The sequence below is a fragment of the Ictidomys tridecemlineatus genome, chromosome 3 (assembly GCF_052094955.1).
Source record: "Ictidomys tridecemlineatus isolate mIctTri1 chromosome 3, mIctTri1.hap1, whole genome shotgun sequence".
Classification (NCBI taxonomy): domain Eukaryota; kingdom Metazoa; phylum Chordata; class Mammalia; order Rodentia; family Sciuridae; genus Ictidomys; species Ictidomys tridecemlineatus.
The window spans coordinates 18,793,003-18,812,768 of record NC_135479.1 but is presented as its reverse complement, the minus strand read 5'-3'; the positions used below and the strand labels follow the sequence as shown (position 1 = coordinate 18,812,768).

Genomic DNA, 19,766 nt, shown 5'->3' with positions numbered 1-19,766 from the left:
ATGGGATCCCCTAACCCCTGGAGAAGCCCTTGGGCTAAGGATAGCTGAGAAATTCACACAAACACCTTAAACCCCTCATCCTACTCCCTCAGGAGCTACTTTATCCTGATTTGGGGCTCAGGACACTAATTTTAAGTCTAGACCCTGTCAACACTTCCCTTTACCCTAGAGACTCCATCTGCCCCTAATCCAATATAGGTGGTGTCCTTTTAAAAAGAGTGAAATTTGGACACAGAAACAGGTATGCATAAAGGAACTTCGAGCCCAGAAGAGACACCTGGAACAGATCCTTGCCCCCTTCTTCACCAAAGGAATCAACCCTGCTAGCATAACAGCTTGATTTCAGACATTTAGCCCCTAGTCCTTTATTGTTTGTTTTTGTTTTTGTTTTTGTTTTTTTTAAAGAGAGAGTGAGAGAGGAAGGAGAGAGAGAGAGAATTTTTAGTATTTATTTTTTAGTTCTCGGTGGACACAACATCTTTGTTGGTATGTGGTGCTGAGGATCGAACCCGGGCCGCATGCATGCCAGGTGAGCGCATGCTACCGCTTGAGCCACATCCCCAGCCCGCCCCTAGTCCTTTAAATACCCCAGTTCTCTTGTTTTGTTTGACTTATTGTGCTGGGGATGGAATGAGGACCTTGCATATGCCAGGCCAGGGCTCTACTACTGAACTACCTCCCTCACCCTCCCGTTTGGTTTTTTATGTCAGTTCTATGAAACTAATACAGTAGACCCCCCACTTATCTTGTTTTCTGTGGTTTCTGTGATCTGCAGTCAATCAAGTTCCAAAAATATTAAATGGAAATTTCCAGAAATAAGCAATTCATCCATCTTAGATTGCATGCCATTCTGAGTAGCCTGACAAAATCTTATACTGTGCACCTCCATCTTGCCCAGGATGTGAATCATCCCTTTATGCAGCATATCCAAGTAGTGTACACTGCCTGTTAGTCACTCAGTAGCTCTCTGGGTTATCAGAGAGGCTATAGAGGCATCACAGCACTTCTGTCCAAGTAACCCTTATGTAGTAGCCTAAAGCTGCCACACAGTGCCTACATCATCCACCCACTTCACCTGATTACACGGGCATCTTATCATCTCACAGGGTCACAAGCAGAATTAGTACAGTCCAATAAGCTATTTTCAGAGACAGAGACCCACATTTACATAACTTTTATTATAGAATACTATTATAATTATTCTATCTTAATGTTTTTAATCTCTTGTTGTGCATAATTTATAAATTAAACTATCATAGGCATGTATGTACTGGAAATAACAATGTACACACTAGATTGTCAGTACTATCAGTGGCTTCAGACATCCACTGGGAGTTTTGATACCTATCCCTGAAGACAGAGGGGACTATTGCATGAAAAGGCAATCATGGAGCACTCACACAGGTTCAACTACTCCGAAAGCCTCATGTTATAGAGGCCATGTGTAGGTACTGTGGTCAACCGACTTATCTGAGCAGAAACTGTCTGCAGCTATGAATATAATTCATACTAGTTCTCTTCCATTAGCCTCAAACTTCCCACAGCTCTCCCAAATAGACCAATAGACAGAGGATCGTGGACACCTACACACAGATACATCCCCCCAACTCCCCTGGATCTTCAACTACACATGAACTTAAGCTCAAGCCGCCACTGCACGTGCCCATCTGCCCCAGCTGGTACAGAGGAGAGAAGACAAGAAACGAAGTAGGATGGGAATGGACCTCAGGAAATGGCAAAATGGAGAAGCTAGAGAGACAAACTCCATCCTGAGAAACAAAAATGGCTTCTGGGAGGCAACATCTACCCGAAGGTGTATTTTAGGCTAAAGAGAAGGAAAGGGCTTTCCCTGCAGGGCAAAGCATCAGAATCCATACAGTCCAGGGCCTGTTCCAGCCCCTGGACCAGCGTCCTCTGTCCCACACAGCTGGCCCTACCTCAAGAAAGGCTGGGGGACAGCACCAGGGAGGGTGGCCCCCTAGTGCAGGTTGTGTCAGAGCAGAGCCAGGTCTAGAGTCTTCTCACCTCCCAGGGTCACCTGTCTGCAAACAGGTCTGCAAGGCCCTTATGCCCCAGTAATGCCACCCAGCCTTCCTGCCTTTCTTACCCTGTCTGAGTCTGGACACTTGTCTTCAGCCTGATTCTCCCTCTCATTCCTCAGCCACCTGCCTTGGACTTAGGCAGATCCTGCTGAACTGGAGGTTCAGGAGAAAGCCCACAGACAGGCCCTTCCTTTAAGGGGCCCTCAGACCATAGAGGTGGGGTGCAGGGAGGACACAGAGACATGGGTAGGTCTCTTAGTGAACAGAGTAGTAGCCATGAGAGTTCAGTGACCAGAGAGGAGAGAAAGAGTACAGGTCAGGGCCAACCAAGGCAGGCTTCCTGGGAGAATGAATTGAGAAGGAAGGGTGTCTGGGGATCAGGTTATCGTCCAGTTGAAACACCCATGGGGTGGAGGGGACTGGAAGGTATCCCTAAAGTCTTGTCACCAGAAAGGCACAGTTAGTGACTCATGCACTGTGTGTGCATTCAACAAAGTGGGGAGGAGGGTTTTGAGGGAAAAAGTGACCTCCACACTCTCATTGTTCCTTCTACTCAGGTGACAGTTTCCTTAGAAGTGATTTTCTTTGTGGGGAGGGAGTACAGGGAATTGAACTCAGGGGTGTTTTACCACTGAGCTACATCCCCCCCACACCTTTTTTTTTTTTAAATAACTTTATTTATTTATTTTTATGTGGTGCAAAGGATAGAACCCAGGGCCTTGCACATGCAAGAGGAGTGCTCTACCACTGAGCCATAACCCCAGTCCCTGCCCCACCCCCGCCTTTTTAAAAATATTTTTTTAGTTGTCAATGGACCTTTATTATTTATTTATTTATATGTTGTGCTGAGAATCAAATCCTGGGCCTCACACATGCTAGGCAAGCTCTCTCCCACTGAGCCACAACCCCAGCACCCCCAGCCCTTTTAATTTTATTTTGAGACTGGGTTTCTGCGAGTTGTTTAAGGCCTGGCTAAACTGCTGAGGCTGGCATGAAGTACAATCCTCCTGCCTCAGCCTCCTGAGCCGCAAGAATTACAGGCGTGCTCTTGAGCTCTAGATCTACCTCTACAGCTGGCACACCCACTTCACCCCACAAATGTTTTTTCCTCCCCACCCCCATCCTTGATCCCATCTTACTTAACCTCGAGACTTTGCAGCCCCGGAGACTAGTAGTACACTTTTAAGGGGAGCAGGGGGACAATCCTAGAGTGTTGGTATCTTGCGAGGCCCTATGCCAGTCTTCATCTTTACCCTGCGAGGGTTCTATGTCCCAGGTTACCCTCCTAGGCTGCCTAGCATGTTCCTCTCCACCTCTCCGTCTCCAGCGACTCTTCTTGTTCTTTTCTCTGGAGCTCCTATCCACCCCTCTCCCATGCCCGCCTTGCCTGGAGTTCCTCTCACAGAGGTCACTTGTCTGGGCGCTGTCCAGCCCCAGAATAGCAGCAGTGACTATCTATGCTCAGCTACTAGCACAGGGAACCCCACCCCACCCCAGCCTAGTCCTGGGGCGCCTTTTTCTTGGGCTCCGAGTCTTCTCCCTGATCTTGCACCTCCACTCTCTTCTCCTACCGAGGCCACCTCCTTGAAGGAGAAGGGAAAGGAAACAGACGCACACATTCAGTTTCTGTGAAATTTGCTCTTTATTTGGGGACAAGGGATGGACCACACACAGCCCTCAGGCCCCGATACGATACCGGGGGACACAGAGAAGTGGCCGGAGGGCCCTACCCAGAACCAAATATGCACATGATGTGAGTGTAGTTAGCATAGCTCCCCGGAGGCCTTGGGGTCTTCTGCACGGGTAGGCTCCTCTGGCCCACAGGAGGGAAGGGGAAGGAATCGCGTCTGGAGCGCCGAGGCCGAGGCCCGGGCAAGTCTTAAGTGAGGGTGCCAGGGCGAGGTCCGGTGGGCCGGGCCATGCTCCAGAGGCCCGTGTGTGGTAAGAGGAACGCTTTTACCGCGACCTGACAGGGCGGTCATCGACGTCGGGGAACAGCAGCTTGGAGAAAAGGGCGTCCGAGCTGTCGCGTTTCCCGTACCTGGGGGCGGGGTCACAAGGGGCGTGGTTAGGCCCCGGGTGGAGTGGGGCGGGGCGAAGGGCGGAGTCCCAGAGGCTCTGCCCCCACGCCCACGGCCACGCCCCGCGCGAGCGCTCACCGCTGCCGGGTGACCAGGTTGAGGTAGTGGCGCAGGGAGGCGTAGTAGCGGCTCAGCTCCTCCGGGGAGGCATCTTCGCCCGGGGCCTCGGGTTTGGCGGGGTAGGCGTCGACCAGCGCTCCCAAGCAGGCGAGGAGGGCCAGCAGCACTGCGACCGTAGCGGGCGACGGCCTGCGCACGGTCACCATCTGGAAAGGGAGCATTGGAGCGTGGGGCATCCTGAGCCTCGACCGTGGGAGGCTGCGGCAGTGGTTGCCGTCGGGCCCACGCTCCGGTGGCCCTACTGGGCTAGGGTTCAGCCACTCTCTCTGTGTTCTCGGGCACCGCACCGTCTCTGGCCTCAGTTTCCTCCTGTGCCAGAGTCATAAGTCCTGTCTGCCTCCCCACTCCCGCTGCTGCCCAGGTGATAGAAGAAGGAAGAGATCTCTACTGGCAGCCGATTCCCAGACCCTCCTTCTCACCTCTATTGGCCCCCTTCCAACCACTCAGCCCCAGCTTCCACCACCCTGGCCTCAGTTTCCCCCACAAAATAACTCACTACCAGACCATTCCTGATCCCCAGCCACTCACAGCGATAGCTCCCAAGGCGAGATGAGCAGGAGATGGAAGGTGCAGGCAGTCCCGAGGACACGACTGCTGTAGGTGGAGATGCGGCCTCTGCTCAGCGCTTTCCCCGCGGGGCTTATATCGGCCTGGAAAGGGAGGGGGAGTCCGAGGGGAGGGGGAGCAGGCAGGGGAGGGCCCTTCCTCCTTCTTTCCTCCACCCCTGCCACTCGCAGAGTTTACAGCCAGCCAGGACGTGATGTCTCCACCTCGCAGGAGCTAAGGAGGCAGCTGCCATGCTCAGACTCAGGGTCCCACCAGACTGGTTGCCTCTTCTAAACCCTGTTTTCACCCCACAGCCCCCCAGTGGCAGGTCTAGCCCCCTAAAGATGTGAGGCCTTCGGATCTAGACTCCTGGGGTAGCCCCTAGGACCAAGGATGTGAGTCCATCTTCCCTACCCTGTCCTTAGGTGGGAGTGGGGAACCTGAGGGAGGACAGGCCTCCTCCAGCCTGTGGAACCCGTGGCTGCTCCTTCCAGGAGGCCTTTATCTTCAGCTTCTGCTTGCCAATGCCTTTGATAAGGGTCCAGGAGTGACAGGACCCTGTGGGGGAAAGTCTCTTCTGGAGTCAGGGTAGGAGCTTATGACCGTCGCTCCTGACCTGCTGCTTATGATGTTCTTGGGGAGAGGCCTCTCTGGATATTCCATTATATCCATTCTGAATTAAGAGTTGGGGACAGAGGTAGGAGGCAGAAACAGCTGAATGAGCCACCTCTACATCCAGCTTGGCACATACAGATTCTGGTCCAGCTGGGCCCTCCATAGAGCCCCCTCCCAAGGCAGAGCCCCCAACCCCATCTCCATGTCATTCAGGATACCTGGTGTTTTCTTTGGCTGAGTGATGTCAAGCTGCCAAGCATATGCCACTGTCCCCAGCCCATTATAGCTTTCACTGGGATTTGGGGTCGATATTCTCACTCAGAGCCTTTGAAGGAAATAAGAAAGGACTACCATTAACTGTGCACCTCCTGTGTGCTAGGGAGGATAGCATTTTTGGTATAACAGTACCATGAACTGAGTTCATCTGCATTTTCCAGGTGAGAAAACTGAAACTCTGAGAGGTGATGGTAATACAGGAAGAGGGTGGGGAAGACCCCAAGAAGTCCCCTCAATCCTGAGGGCAAACAGGTTCTGCACCTTGAGCTCCAGAGTCAGGCATGAGAGCAGGAGATAGGAGGCTGTCTGGGCCACCACCCACTTTGAGAGGTCTAGGTCGGGGAAGCACCCAGACTGCCAACCCATCAGACCCACCTTACCCCCAGGAAGAGAAAGGTCTCTTAGGGAGTCTCCCCATAAAGCTCTTTCCAGCTCCCTCTATGAGGCCTGGCCAGAGCCTTGTAGATACCCCATTTTCATCAGTCCATTGAGGCAAGAGGAGTCATTTTGTCCAGGCCCCTCATTCTGGGCCAGCCCCTCCACTCCCCAGGACAGATGGCTGTGGGTGCTATTTTTAGAGTTCTCCTGAGAGGAAGTGTCCAGGGATCCCTCAATTGCCTTTTTATGGGTTCAGTCACCTGCACTCTCCGGAAATGGCTCCTTATCAGCTATTCAAGCCCAAAGGGCCCCTTACAACCAAGAAACACCAGGGCACTTGCCAAGCATGGAAATGGAAGGAGACACTGGGACAAGGGGAAATGGAACCTACCTTCAGAGGGAAGAGAAAAATCATTCTTAGGGAGCCCAGCTTTGTCCTCCAAGAGCCCTAGTGACAGAGAAGAGTCAAGGGTTTATCTTTGAGTTCCCCCAGTCTGAGGTGAGGGGCACAGTTTGATCACTGGGGAGCCCTAGTCTTGGGGTGGGGAAGGCACTCAACTATCCCTCAAAATCCCATTGGAGGAGTTCCCAGAGCACAGACACAGGGATAAGCCTGTGCCCAGATTGGAGAGGAGACAGTAGAAATAAAAGAATTCTAGTTCTTCATGGAATGACCAAAGCCAGAGGACTGGTTAAGACAGCTGTGAAGTACAAAGTCCTGGGTTCAGATCCCCAGCATCACATACATCCAAAGACAGCTGTGACCCCAGGGTCAGGCTCTAGACAGGGACCCGCCTGCTGAAGGGGCAAGGATGTGTGGGGGTGGGGGTGATCTTTGACCTCGCGGCACTAGCCAGGGTGGTGAAGGAGGTTTCTTTGGTGCTAAACTTGGAGGAGAGAGGTGAAGGAGCTTGTAAGGAGCACACAGAAAATCTGACATCCCTGGAACCTGCTCAAGCCTTGGGGACTGCAGGGCCTGAGGACAAACAGGAGGAAAGGAGAAGAGTGAGAAGGTAGAGGACACAGGAGAAGGCCCACATTCGTTGTACAACCTCTGAAGAAGTCACTTCCTCATGTACCTTAAAAGTAAAAACCAGTGGGGCCTGAGGTGGTCCCTCAGTGTGGATCAGGAGCCTGCCTCCCACATCCTCACAAGCCTTTCCCATCCATCATAACCCCAGCTCCACTCCCCAATTACAGGGCACGCTGATTGGCTCATTAATCACCACCTCCTCATCAGAGAATTTATTAACCTGTTGACTAATGGAAAGAATGTCTCAGCCCTGGATCGATGGGCCCAGCCACCCACCACCCACATGCCCACCACCTTCATCGACGCATGACTCAGTCGCCATGAGACATGTCTCAGGCTGAGGGGCTGAAATCTATGAGGAGAGAAACTTTCGAAACAATTGTTATTGTAGACTTCAGACCAAGACCTGCCTCCAACTTGTCCTTAAAGAGTAGGGAGGCAGAATCACTGGGATTCCTTTGGTCCCCATCCTCAAAGCACCTGGGTCCACCCAGGTCAGGGACACCATGAACCTGGACCCCAGACAACCATTCACTAGGACGACTCATATCAAGTGGCCCATGCCACTCATGTCAAAAGGCTTAGCATTCTGTTTGGTGTTTTTTTTTTGTTTTGTTTTTTTTGTTTTTTTTTTTTTTTGTGTGTGTGTGTGTGTGCACGTGCACACGTGCACACATGTTTTGGCTTTTTGTTTTGATACCAGGCATTGAACCCAGGGACGCTTAATCACTGAACCACATCCCCAGCCCTTTTAATTTTTTATTTAGAGACAGAGTCTCTCTGAGTTGCTTAGGGCCTTGCTAAGTTGCTGAGGCTGGCTCTGAACTTGCGATCCTCCTGTCTCAGCCTCCCAAGTGGCTAGGATTACAGGCGTGTGCCACCATGCCCAGCTAGACTTGGCATTCTGCACCCCGCCATCTGCCTCCTGCCACCTGCACTCGCTTTGCCACCCCCTCACACACAGGGCCTCTCAGATGCCTCAGCACTGAGCAGTGCTGCTCCACTGCATTCAACCCTCAGGCAAGGCCTTCATGCTCAGGGCCCTTCAGACAGCAGGTGGTTGCTGTGCAGCAAGAGAGTCAGTCCTGATTCACTGGCTGGGGATGTGGCTCAGTGGCAGAGTGCTTGCCCAGCATGTATGAGGACCTGGGTTTGATCCTTAACACAAGAAAAAAAGGAAGAAAAAAGCACTTATTAGGCCCTTACTGTGTACCTAAAACTGTTCTAGACACAGGGATAGAACAGAGAACAAACAGGCAAAATCCTTGCCCTTATGGGCCTGTAGAGTGACAGGAAACAGAAATAAAACAACTGAGCATGTGTAAGTCTGATGCTAAATGTTAAACCATGAAGGTGAAGGAGCTGGAGAGTGCCAGTGGGGGAGACTTATTTTATGCAGGGTGGTTGTTGAAGGGCTCCCTGGTAAGGTGAGATTTGAAAGAAGTGAGGTAGCAAACCATGAGTCTACCTTGAGAAGGGTGTTGCAGGGAGGGGAAACTGTAAGTGCAAAGGCCTTGAGTGGCAGTGGGGGAGTAGCAAGAGGCCCACATGGCTGGAGTGGAGTGAGCAGCAGGGAGAGTTAGGAGATGAGACTAGGGAGGCAGTTGAGGGTGGGATCATGTAGGGGGGCTTTGTAGGCTGCTGTAAGGACTATGGCTTTTTCTCAGAATGAGATGAGGGGTTTGGATGAAAGTGTGACCTACATTCTAGAAGAAGCACTCTGCCTGCTGTATCAGAGTGGACTGGGGGTGGAGGGCAAGCAGGGAAGCCATTAGAAACCAACTGCAATAATCTAGCCAAGAGATGATGGTGGTGGACACACCCATGCCCACACGCCTCATAGCTGCAAATGTCCCACACATGTTTAATCCAAGAACAACTTCCAGTTGTAACCGTGTGGAGCTGACATGTAGCTTTCCTCTGGATGAGGGGGTGTGCTAGAAAAGAGCAGAAAATCCCGGAATGTGAGCAGCAGCTAGGCTGTGGCTCTGCTCTCTGATTGAGATGAGGATTCCTTGTTTATTGGTCCATTGAAAACTCTCTACCTACCTTCATTATTGGCCACAGCCCAGGGAAATAATGGCTATGGTGATAGTGCTTATGGCAATGCAAGCACATTCACTTTGTCCTGAGCATAAATGTTCTCTTACTTATAAAGACTGTGGCTTAACCAGGCACCATGGTGCATGCCTGTAATCCCAGTGGCTTGGGAGGCTGAGACAGGAGGATCACAAGTCCAAAGCCAGCCTCAGCAACAGTGAGGCACCCAGTGAGACCCTGTCTCTAAACAAAATACAAATTAAGGCTAGGGATGTGGCTCAGTGGTCCAGTGTCCCTGAGTTCAATACTGTGACTTCCTGGGCACGGTGGCGCATGACTGTAATCCCAGCAGATGGGGAGCCTGAGGCAGGAGGATCATAAATTCAAAGCCAGCCTCAGCAATATAGGCCCTGAGCAACTCAGCGAGACCCTTTTGAAAGCAAAGCTGTAGGAAATCCAAGGATGGTACCCATATTCTCCAGTTTGCCAAGCAGATGGCTTTGTGTCAGTCTTCCTGATACTAGAATTGGTGTCTAAGAATCAGCACCCAAACTATAAAACATTAATTTAGTACATTTTTAAAAAGAAGAGAGAGCAGGCACACAACTCTGGAAACTCTCATCTTCATCCACAGTTACCCAGAGGACTGTGGCCCTTGCCCAACCCCAAGTCCACTAGGGATCTTGGAGGATCTGTTCTCAGGGCAGCCACTCCCATGTCCCTCCCACCAACACCAGCCTCCAAGAACCTTTTCTATCATCTGTGCTACTCAGAGGCCTCACCTTGACCCTTCTCTGTCACTTGCTTCTCTACTGAGCTCCAGGCAATCCACTGTCAACAGAAACTTAAAATCCATGTAGCCTGACTAGCAAAAATAGTGCCTCTCAGTCACTTTGTCTCTCTGTCTTGGATTCAGTTTTGGACCTCCCCTCTGCCTCTGGCTCCGAGCTCCAGTTCTGTTGCATGCCCTTCCAATCTGCCAGCCTCTGTCCTCTGTGCCTCCACACCCACCCTGGCTGTTGCCACAGTGCCCAGTCTCCAGTCTTCCCGCCCTCTCTGCTTTTCCACTGGCCCTCCCTGCTTTCTGTTATACCGCATGATTAACTAATCTGGGTGTTTGTTGATTGTCTAATGGAACGTAGTCTACCAGTGCGTTGGTTTTGTCTGTTTTCTTCCCCGATGTATCCCCAGAGCCTAGAACAACATGGCACATCGTGGGGTTCCAATCATACTTGTTGAATGAAGGGATCACAGCCTCGCTTTCCATGGCTGCATGGTATTCGTGCGGTCACATTTTTAAACATGTATCTACACAGACACACACAGACTCTAGAAGACAAAACTTTCTTTCTGCTAAGCACAGTGGCACATACCTATGATCCCAGCCACTCAGGAGGCTGAGATAGGAGGCTCACAAGTTCAAGGCCAGCTCTAAAAACTTAGGGATGCCCTAAGTAACTTAGGAAGACCCTGTCTAAAAATTAAAAGAATAATAAGTAGGGCAGCTCAGGAGGCTAAGGCAGGAGGATAGCAAGTCCAAAGCCAGCCTCAGCAACTTAGCAAGGCTCTAAGCGACTCAGTGAGAGTCTGTTTCTAAATAAAATACAAAATAGGGCTGGGGATGTGTGTGGTTCATTGGTTGAGTGCCCCTGAGTTCAATCTCTAATATCCAAAACCAAAATTTTTTTAAAAAATAAAAAGAGCTGGGGCTGTAGTTGAATGATAGGTACCCCTAGGTTCAAACCTCAGCACCACCAGAAAACAAAACGAAAAAAGAATTAGGAGAGGGGGGAAGAAATATTCTATTATTCTGTGTCCTGACTATAGTGGTAGTTATAAAAATGTATATCTTTGTTAAAAGTCATAGATCAACTAATAAATACACCTAAAAAAGCCAATTTTACTATTACTTTTAAAATGTTAACTTATTATCTCTAAAATCCTAGAATAGCTCCTGGAAAATAATAATATTTCAAAAAGTGCTTGTTGCTGGGTGTGGTGGGGCACGCCTGTAATCCCAATGATTAGGGAGGCTAAGACAAGAGGCTCACAAGTTCAAGGCCAACCTTGGCATCTTAGCAAGACAAATCTCAAAGTAAAAAAAATAATAAAAGAAGGCTGGGGATGTTGCTCAGTGGTTAAATGGCCCTGGGTTCAATCCCCAGTACAAAAAAAAAAAAAAAATCTGCTCCTTACTTAAAGATCAATGTCTGGGCTAGTATAGTGATACACTGACTCTGGAGGCTAAGGCAATTGCATCAAAAGTTCAAGGCCAACCTTAGCAACTTAGTGAGACTTTGTCTTAAAAAAAAAAATTAAAAGGGCTCATTGGTGAAGTGCCATTAGGTTCAATCCTGAGTACAAAATAATAATAATAATAACAACAATAACAATAATAATAATAATAATAATAATAAAATCAGTTCCTGGCCTCCTGATTCGCCACCTGAACAAGAAACACCTGATAAATGCAGGTGCTGACTACTTTAAGATCTCTAAGTTTACTGGGGTCTGGGCAGGCCCTGAGGGCATCATCTAGATGGTGTCCCTCAATGCTCCTTTGCAAGCAGAATGGAATGATAGCAAAGTCGAGTTTCGTCATCACCCTGTGCCAACAGCCTGTGGCACACCCTGAGCCCGCACACCCTGGGCACCAAAGGAATGTGACACATGTGGGCTCAGAGCCCCCTTTCCAGACCCCAGAAATTCTGATCCAAACCCTGTGGCAGCTCTTCAGAGGGCTCCGTGTCCTGAGCAAGTTTAGCGCATCTTGAGCCTCGATTTTATCGTCTGTGAAAAGTAGAGGGCAAAGGCGCTTGAACATGGCTGGGAGCCAGCAACTAGAGGACAGTGCCTGTTAGCGCTGAGCACTGTCGCCAATGCACTACGAGTGCCAGGTAACACGCCGCGTTTTATTGTTTGCAATAAAGACATTGGCAGGATGTGCCTAAATGTGACCAGTGAGTGAGCCTTGCATTGGGTGGGATTTTTAGCCCCAGCATTTCATTATGAAAAATTTCAAAGTTAAAAAATTGAAAAGATCGTTCAAAAGGGTGTTGCTGAGATTCAAGAGGGTTGATTTTTTTATTATTTCTTTTTCTTTCTTTCTTTCTTTCTTTTTTTTTTTTTTTTTTGATATCTGGGATTGAACTCAGTGGCACTTTAATACTGAGCTGTATCTCCAGCTTTTTAATTTGTTTTGTTTGTTTTTTGAGACAGGGTCTTGCTAAATTGCTGAGGATGGCCTCAAACTTACCATCCTCCTGCTCAGCCTCTGGGAGCCTCTGGGATAACAGACATGCGCCACTACACCTGGCTGATTTTTAATTTATTTTTGTTTATCTATAGTTTATATTTTTATACAGCAGACATAGGTGAAGAATTAAAAATAAAAAGGGAAGAGGGAAAAGGAAAAAATTTAAACAGCACAGGACCAAGGACAGAGCTCTTTGGTGTCACTACTATCTCCTATTTGACCCAGGCATTGACTGTTTTTAGAACCTTATCCAATAAGAAATTCCCCCAGCCCTGGGGCTACTTTGCCCACGCATCCCCCGCTCCTCAATGTCCACAGGGTGTCAGAAGGGATTTTGCTGAGTGCCTTGCTGAAGTCCAGACACAGGAGCTTACAGCATACCCACCTCAGACCAGATAATTCCATCAACTCAGAAAATCAGATCAACCCAGAGTAATTGGTCCTTAGTTGTCTCTGATCATGTCTTCTCTTTCCACATACTTATAAACCTAAAGGTAGTGGAAAGGGTATAGATTCTGGAGTCAGATCATTCTGAGTTTGGATCCCATATGTGTGTGTCAGCTGTGTGACTTTGGAAAAGTTGCCTGACCTCGCTGAGCCTCTTTGTGAAAAGGGAATAATAAAGCCTGGATCACAGGCTTCTCTTGACAATGAAAACAATAGCTACATCTCTACACATCTCCCTTCCCTTCCAACTCCGGTCTCTGCAAGGACAAGGCTTCCTATCTTTGTGTCCCAAAGGGGACCCTCATTCCACCCTACCCCATATATCCCTCTTCCACCCCATTCTGGGTCCCCAGTGTCCACCAGCTGCCCTGCATCCTGCATCACGGCCAGCTCCGCAGCCCTCGCTGTCGGGGAGGGGGAGGGAGGGTGCTGAAGAAGCCACGACTCATTTACTCCTTTACTGGGTCCCTCGTTAGCAGCTTCATTAGCTGCGAGGCCTCTGTGGAAAGCCATTAGCTGTGACTCATTCTGTGCCATTCATCAGAGAGGCGGGGGAGGGTGACAGCAGAGAGAAGGGAAAACAAGAAAATGACGCTGCTCTCCTCCTCTTGCTGCCTCCCAGGGACAATGAGGCTTGAGCCAGCTACGTGCAAACTAGCATTTGGGGACACTGCAGCCCGTCCCAGCCCCTGTCCATTGCAACCACAGCACCACTGACCCTTGGCATGTCACATCTGCGGGAGGTGACCTCTTTCCCCACTCCCTCATCCTGCTGTTCTCTGTCCCTTCAGGGCAGCTCTGGGGTCCCTGGACACATGGGCCAGTCTCAGGACCATCTCTGCCACCACCTCAGGGGTGTTCCTCCTTAGAGTCTCTGCCGCAGCGTTAGGGCTATTCAGGAAAAGCTCTGGGCTCCTTAAAGCCACCATCAGCCAACATGGAGATTACCTCTAGCTCAGCGGGTTCTCAGGTGCGCGAACCCCTTGGGGCCAAACTTCCATGAAGGTCCACCTTCCTGGGCTTGGGAGCTCCATGGTAGAGCACTTGCCAAGCATGCGTGATGCCCTGGTTTGATCCCCAGCACTGCAGCGGGGCACCGGGAGGGAGAAAGCACCCTCTGGGAGCAGTGGCCACGGCCCCCATCAATATCTAAAGCCCTACAGAGGCCCCCTGCCAGATCGCTTCTGCTGCAGGTGGGGCTCAGTGACATTGGAATCACACACCCACCCCAACTTGGATCTGTGCCACACAGGGAAAAGCAATGATCTTCTCTAGAGGACTTGCCACTGGTAAATCACATGCGCAGCCAAAATTTAACTTCACCTTCACGACACTCAAGGGCAGGTGGGAATTGCTATTTGTAGGAGTCACCTCCCACCTGGCCCCCACCCTGTGGGTTAGGGGGCCCTGTCTGAACCCCCAAAGGCATGGCCCTCCACAACCTGTCCAAGCGCTGGGGACGGTCCATGCGCCCTGCCTGTGGGCACACGATGTCCCGGGCCCTCACCTTACTCTTCTCCATTCCCAATTCTCAGCACAATGCCTGGTGGGGCAGGGACTCTGTGAGCTCATGTTCGATGAAGACACAAAGGGTCTTCATTTCACAGACAAGGAAGGGACCCGCCTGATCTGAGGTCATCTAATTGTTTTTATTTTTATTTTTATTTTTATTTTTATTTTTTGGTAACAGGGATTGAACTCAAGAGCACTTGACCACTGAGCCACATCCCCAGCCCTATTTTGTATTTTATTTAGAGACAGGGTCTCACTGAGTTGCTTAGTTCCTCGCCATTGCTAAGTCTGGTTTTGAACTCAGGAGCCTCCTGCCTCAGCCTCCTGAGCCACCACACCCGTCTACCTAATCTTAACTTGCTGGGCCCCAGCACAGTCCTGACTTCCTGACCCTGGGCAGACAGTATAGGCGGATGTGCTCTCTAGCTCCTCCTGGTTGTCCCCAAAATGTGTTCTTCCCTTGACTGAGCTGACACCTGGCCACCCTAAATAAATTAAAAAAAAAAAAATCACACTTCCCAGCCTCCTTGTGATGAATTGTGCCTATCTGTGTCTGTGTGTATGCTCCCACACATCCATATATGTGTAAGTGGCAAGTGGAAATGGGATTTATAATTTCTATGAATGATCGTTATAGGTGCATTAAAGCAACCTTCTTCCTTCCCATCTCCTGGAATGAGTTCCCAATGACTAGAGCTCAAGCAGCCTTTTGGACCATGAGGTCAAGGCCATACCCCAGAGTGAAAAGCTAGAAAAACACTGGGTCCCTGACAATTCACTGTCACACCAGCCTTGAGCCCATCAACCTGGAAGATTTTTACATGAGACAATAAACACTGGTGTGATTATAGCAGCTGTTCTCAAAGTATGGTTTCAAGATCAATAACAATACCCGGCAACTAGTCAGAAACACACATTCTCAGACCCCATCCTGGACCTGCTGAATCAGAATTTCTGGAGGTGGAGCCCAGCAACTGTATTTTCACAAGCCTGCTGAGTGATTCCAATGCAAGCTCAAGTGAGAGAATCCCTGGTTTTAGAGCATTGTTCATTTGCATTTTTCATTACTCAAGGCTGAATATAATCCTGACTGATAAACAGTGGGGGAACAATCTCCAGGCAAGAGCTGCACTGCAGATACAGTCATTGTATCCCCTTCAGTCCTAGGAATGGAACTCAGGGCCTTGCACATTCTGAGCAAGTGCTCTACCACTGAGCTACGTCCCCAGTCCCCCGCCACTTTTTTTCCATTTTATTTTGAGATATACTCTCACTAAATGGCTGAGGCTGGCCTCAAACTTGTGAACTGGGATTACAGGCATGGATCACCAAACCTGGCTCCGATACACATCTTTTTTTTTTAATATTTTTTTTAGATGTTGATGGACCTTTATTTTATTCATTTAATTATATATGGTGCTGAGAATCGAACCCGGGGCCTTACACTGCTAGGCAAGTGATCTACCACTGAGCCACAACCCCAGCCCTGATACACATCTTTGTAAGGGAAAAGAATTCAAAGTACTTCTTACTCTTAAAAAAAAAAAAAAGTTTGTTTTTGTTTTGTTTTGTTTTGTTTCTTGTTTTTTGTTTTATAAATGTTAGAGTATAATTTGCACAACCTGAGCACCAGAAGCAGACTAGGGGAAACGGGAATGGAGGCAACCAGAATGAGGCCCAGCAACAGAAGTGGAAGAGGGAGAAATGGTAGGGCCCAGAGAGTTTAATCAGTGGCAAACAGCTTAAATCCATCCAAATGGTAGCTCCATAAATGTTAAAAAATACACACAACACATTCTCTCTCTCTCTCTCTCTCTCTCTCTCTCTCTCTCTCTCTCTCTCTCACACACACACACACACACACACACACACACACACACATTTTCAACTTTTTATAGTAGTATAGTATGCATACATTAAAGTGCACAGAGTTCAGCTCAATGGATTTTCACAAACCAAACATCAGTGTAACCAGCACCAGCTTAGGAAACAGATCACATCACAACCCCTTAGAACACTCCCCCCCAAGGCCCACTCCCCAGGTCTCCTCTGCCTCTGGGAACCATTGTCCTGATTTCTGACATATAAATGGAGTCTCAGAGGCAGTGTTCTTTTAGATCCAGCCTCTATGACTTAACATTACGTTTGTGAAATTCACCCATGCTATTGTTTATAGTTATAATTTGTTCATTATCACCACTATGTAATATTCTGTTGCATAAACATATCACAGTTTATTTACCCATTCTACTGTTATGGGCACTGGGTATTTCAGGTTTGAAGATATTCTGATGACTGTGCCTAGGATATTCCTGGTGGTGTCTTCCGGTGACCACGTGTACACATGTATCTAGATGTGGGGCTGATGGGCTATACGATCGATATGTTTAAGAGACAGTTAAGGGGCTGGAGTTGTGGCTCAGTGGTAACATGCTTGCCTAGCATGCATGAGGCACTGGGTTTGATTATCAGCACCACACACAAATAAATAAAATAAAGGTCCATCAACAACTAAAAAAATTTTTTTTTAAAAAGAGAGAAGTTTTCGGTAGCGATGGCCAGTTTCCCAGAGTGTTTGTACACATTTCCACTCCCACATCCTTGCCAACACTTGGTATGATCTGTCTTTTTATTGTAGCCATTGGTAGGTGTGCAGCAGTGTCTCATTCTGGTTTTAATTGGCATTTGCCTGGTGATTGTTGAAGTGGAACATCTTTTCATATGCTTATTTAAATACCTTCTTTTGTGTATTGCTTGATCAAGTCTTTTGCTCATTTATTTTTTTTTCCAATGAATTTTCTTTCTTTCTCTTTCTTTCTCTCTCTCTCTCTTTCTCTCTCTCTCTCTCTCTCTCTCTCTCTCTCTCTCTCTCTCTCTCTCTCTCTCTCTTCTTTCTTTCCTTCTTTTTGGAACCAAGGATTGAATCCAAGGGTGCTTAACTACTGAGCCACATTACCATCCCTTTTATATATTTTCTTAGAGACAGGCTGAGTTGCTTAGGGCCTCCCTAAGTGTCTGAGGCCGGGTTTGAACTCAAGATCCTCCTACCTCAGCCTCCTGAGCTGCTGGGATTATAGGGGTGTGCCAACGTACCTGGCTGAATTTTCTTTTTCTTACTTATTTGTAGAAGTTCTTTACACATTTTGGATATGCATCCCTTATGAATGAATATCTTCTCCTGCTCTGTGGTTTGCCTTTCTATTCTTCTAATGGCATGGCCAATGCAGTTGAATCCATCAATTTCCAAAACCATTTTAACCAGCAGTCAGCACATATGTATCCTCTTAGAAATTATGAAGAAAAAAAAGGGTTGAGGGTGTGGCTCAGTGGCAGAGCAGGAACTTAAGCAGGTGTGAGGCCCTGGGTTTGATTCCCAACACCAAAAACGGAGGGTGTGAGAAACTAGAGGAAATTACCACTTCATGAACGCTTTCCAAGCTGTGTCCATCCCCTCCCAGGGGAACTCCCTAGAGCCCTGAACACAGGGAGCCACACTGTCACCCATACCCATCATCCCCCTAAACTGTGTATTTTTTTTTTTTTTTGATGGTGAGGGGAAGTGAACCCAAGGCCTTGGGCATGCTAAGCAAGCACTCTACCAAGCCTCAGCCCCAGCCTTCACCCCTCAACTCTGGATACCAAGTCAATAACGAATGGGCAAGCACCACCACTTCAGAGTGGAATCCCATCTCCAAGAGTGTCAGGCCAGCATGAGAAGCCACTTCAGAAGATTGCTGCTCAGCTTAGGTGGAGTGAGACCCTTGCCCTTGTGTATCAGAGAATCTGTTTTCCCAAGCATGACCCTGAGCGCCTGTGTGAGTTTTTTAAGAGGGGCTTTCCTGCTGATTCAGAATTTGACCAGAGGAAGAGTACACATTTATGGACACTAGAACCATGCCCCTGAGATATGATGCACTTATGCAGTGCACAGCCAGAATACCTGTTCCTGCAGGCTACCTTTCAGGCAGGAGTCAAGCCAAAATCAGAGAAAAAGTTTAGCTACAGTTGCAGTGGAAGCAGGGGTAGTAGCAGAGAGAGAAAGCAGATTTGGACCAGTGGCAGGAATAGGCATGACTGCACTGGACGAGAAGGGACTAGCAAAAATTCTAAGCTAATGAGATATCAGGAAGGTTAATATCTGATGCTGGGCCAAGCTAGATTCTGTGTTCAGTTACTTGAGTGTCTAAATCTGACGCCTGGGAACAGTCTTCAGTGAGAAGGGTTGGGGGACAGGTGTTTATTTTGTCCTTACCTCAAAAGACCTTCTGAGGTAGGAGGATCACAGGTTCAAAGCCAGCCTCAGCAATGGCAAGGTTCTAAGCAACTCAGTGAGACCCTGTCTCTAAATACAACACAAAATAGGGCTAGGGTGTGGCGCAGTGGTCCGGTGCCCCTGAGTTCAATCCCTGGTACTAAAAATAAAAAGAACTTCTGACCTTCTTTAAAGGTTGTCCTGTCCTAAGGAGAAGAGGAGGGTGTGGCCCCGAGTCTGTTGGCCCCAGCAACAAGTTGGGGTTCTAACACTAGAAGGGACAGGGGCTCAAGGAGAGTTTGGGGGTTGGAGCTGTGGGTAGGGAACATCCTGGCTGAAGGGGACGCTGCGGGAATGAGAGCCCAGAGTGCATACACCATAGGGACAGTCCCTCGGATCCCCCTGGTGCCCTCATGCCCACCTTCCCGCCAGGCAGCCACCAACTCTCACTCGCAAGGCCTTAGACGCACAGGAGCACACGCCAGCGGGCCGATGGGCCTGGCGGGTGACTGGCAGTCACACAGACGCCCTCCCGCACACCGCCCCTGCGCGGACGTCCTGCGCCCCAGCCGCGCCGCGCGCCGTGGGTCGGGTGCCAGCCTCCCAGAGCTGGCCCGGGGCGCGGCGGCCGGCGGCTGTTTGCGCAGCTAAGTGGCCTATGTGTACCCAGCGGGGCGCCGCGGCCGCCGCTTATCTCCCGCAAACACCGCGGGATCCGCCGGAACCGAGGCCTCGCTGCCTCCATTAGCGCCGGAGCCTCCGGTTCCCGCTTATCGGCCCATCCCATCGCCTGTCGCTGATAAGGACCCGAGGGGCCGAGGGGAGGTCACTTCCCAGCACCCCGCGCTCCAGCCACCCTCGGAGCAGAGAAGTGCTGAGGTCGCTGTCTGGTGACCCCAACTGTGTCGAGCCAAGCGGGAGCTTTCCAGCACCTTCCCTGTTGCGCCCATGGGTGGCACCGCTCCCGCCAGCAGCCGGTGCACCTGTCCACCGCCTCACCCGCCCCTCGAGGCTGACAGCAGTGGATTCTCAAGGGGTGGCAGCCAGAGGCCCGTCAGGGATTCCTGACCTCCATCACACCCCAGCGCCACCACCGCTAAGAGTAACAGGGTCCCCCTTGGCTGAGGCTGCCTGGGCACAGGCCCCGGTGAGCAGCACCATGCCATCC

The 19,766-nt window shown here is 49.6% G+C and overlaps 1 protein-coding gene across 1 annotated transcript in view; it reads right to left on the bottom strand.

Moving 5' to 3' along the window:
• Nucleotides 1-3,665: 3,665 nt before the first annotated feature.
• Nucleotides 3,666-19,766, bottom strand: part of Pyy (peptide YY) — a 28,890-nt gene continuing 12,789 nt past the window's right edge. The window contains exons 2-6 of the mRNA XM_005328097.4: nucleotides 6,450-6,506; nucleotides 5,623-5,729; nucleotides 4,772-4,893; nucleotides 4,202-4,389; nucleotides 3,666-4,083 (exon numbers count right to left, since the gene is read on the bottom strand). Coding sequence (XP_005328154.1) covers nucleotides 3,999-4,083; nucleotides 4,202-4,389 — 273 coding nt within the window. The 5' untranslated portion in view covers nucleotides 4,772-4,893; nucleotides 5,623-5,729; nucleotides 6,450-6,506 and the 3' untranslated portion in view covers nucleotides 3,666-3,998. The remainder of the gene's footprint in view (nucleotides 4,084-4,201; nucleotides 4,390-4,771; nucleotides 4,894-5,622; nucleotides 5,730-6,449; nucleotides 6,507-19,766) is intronic.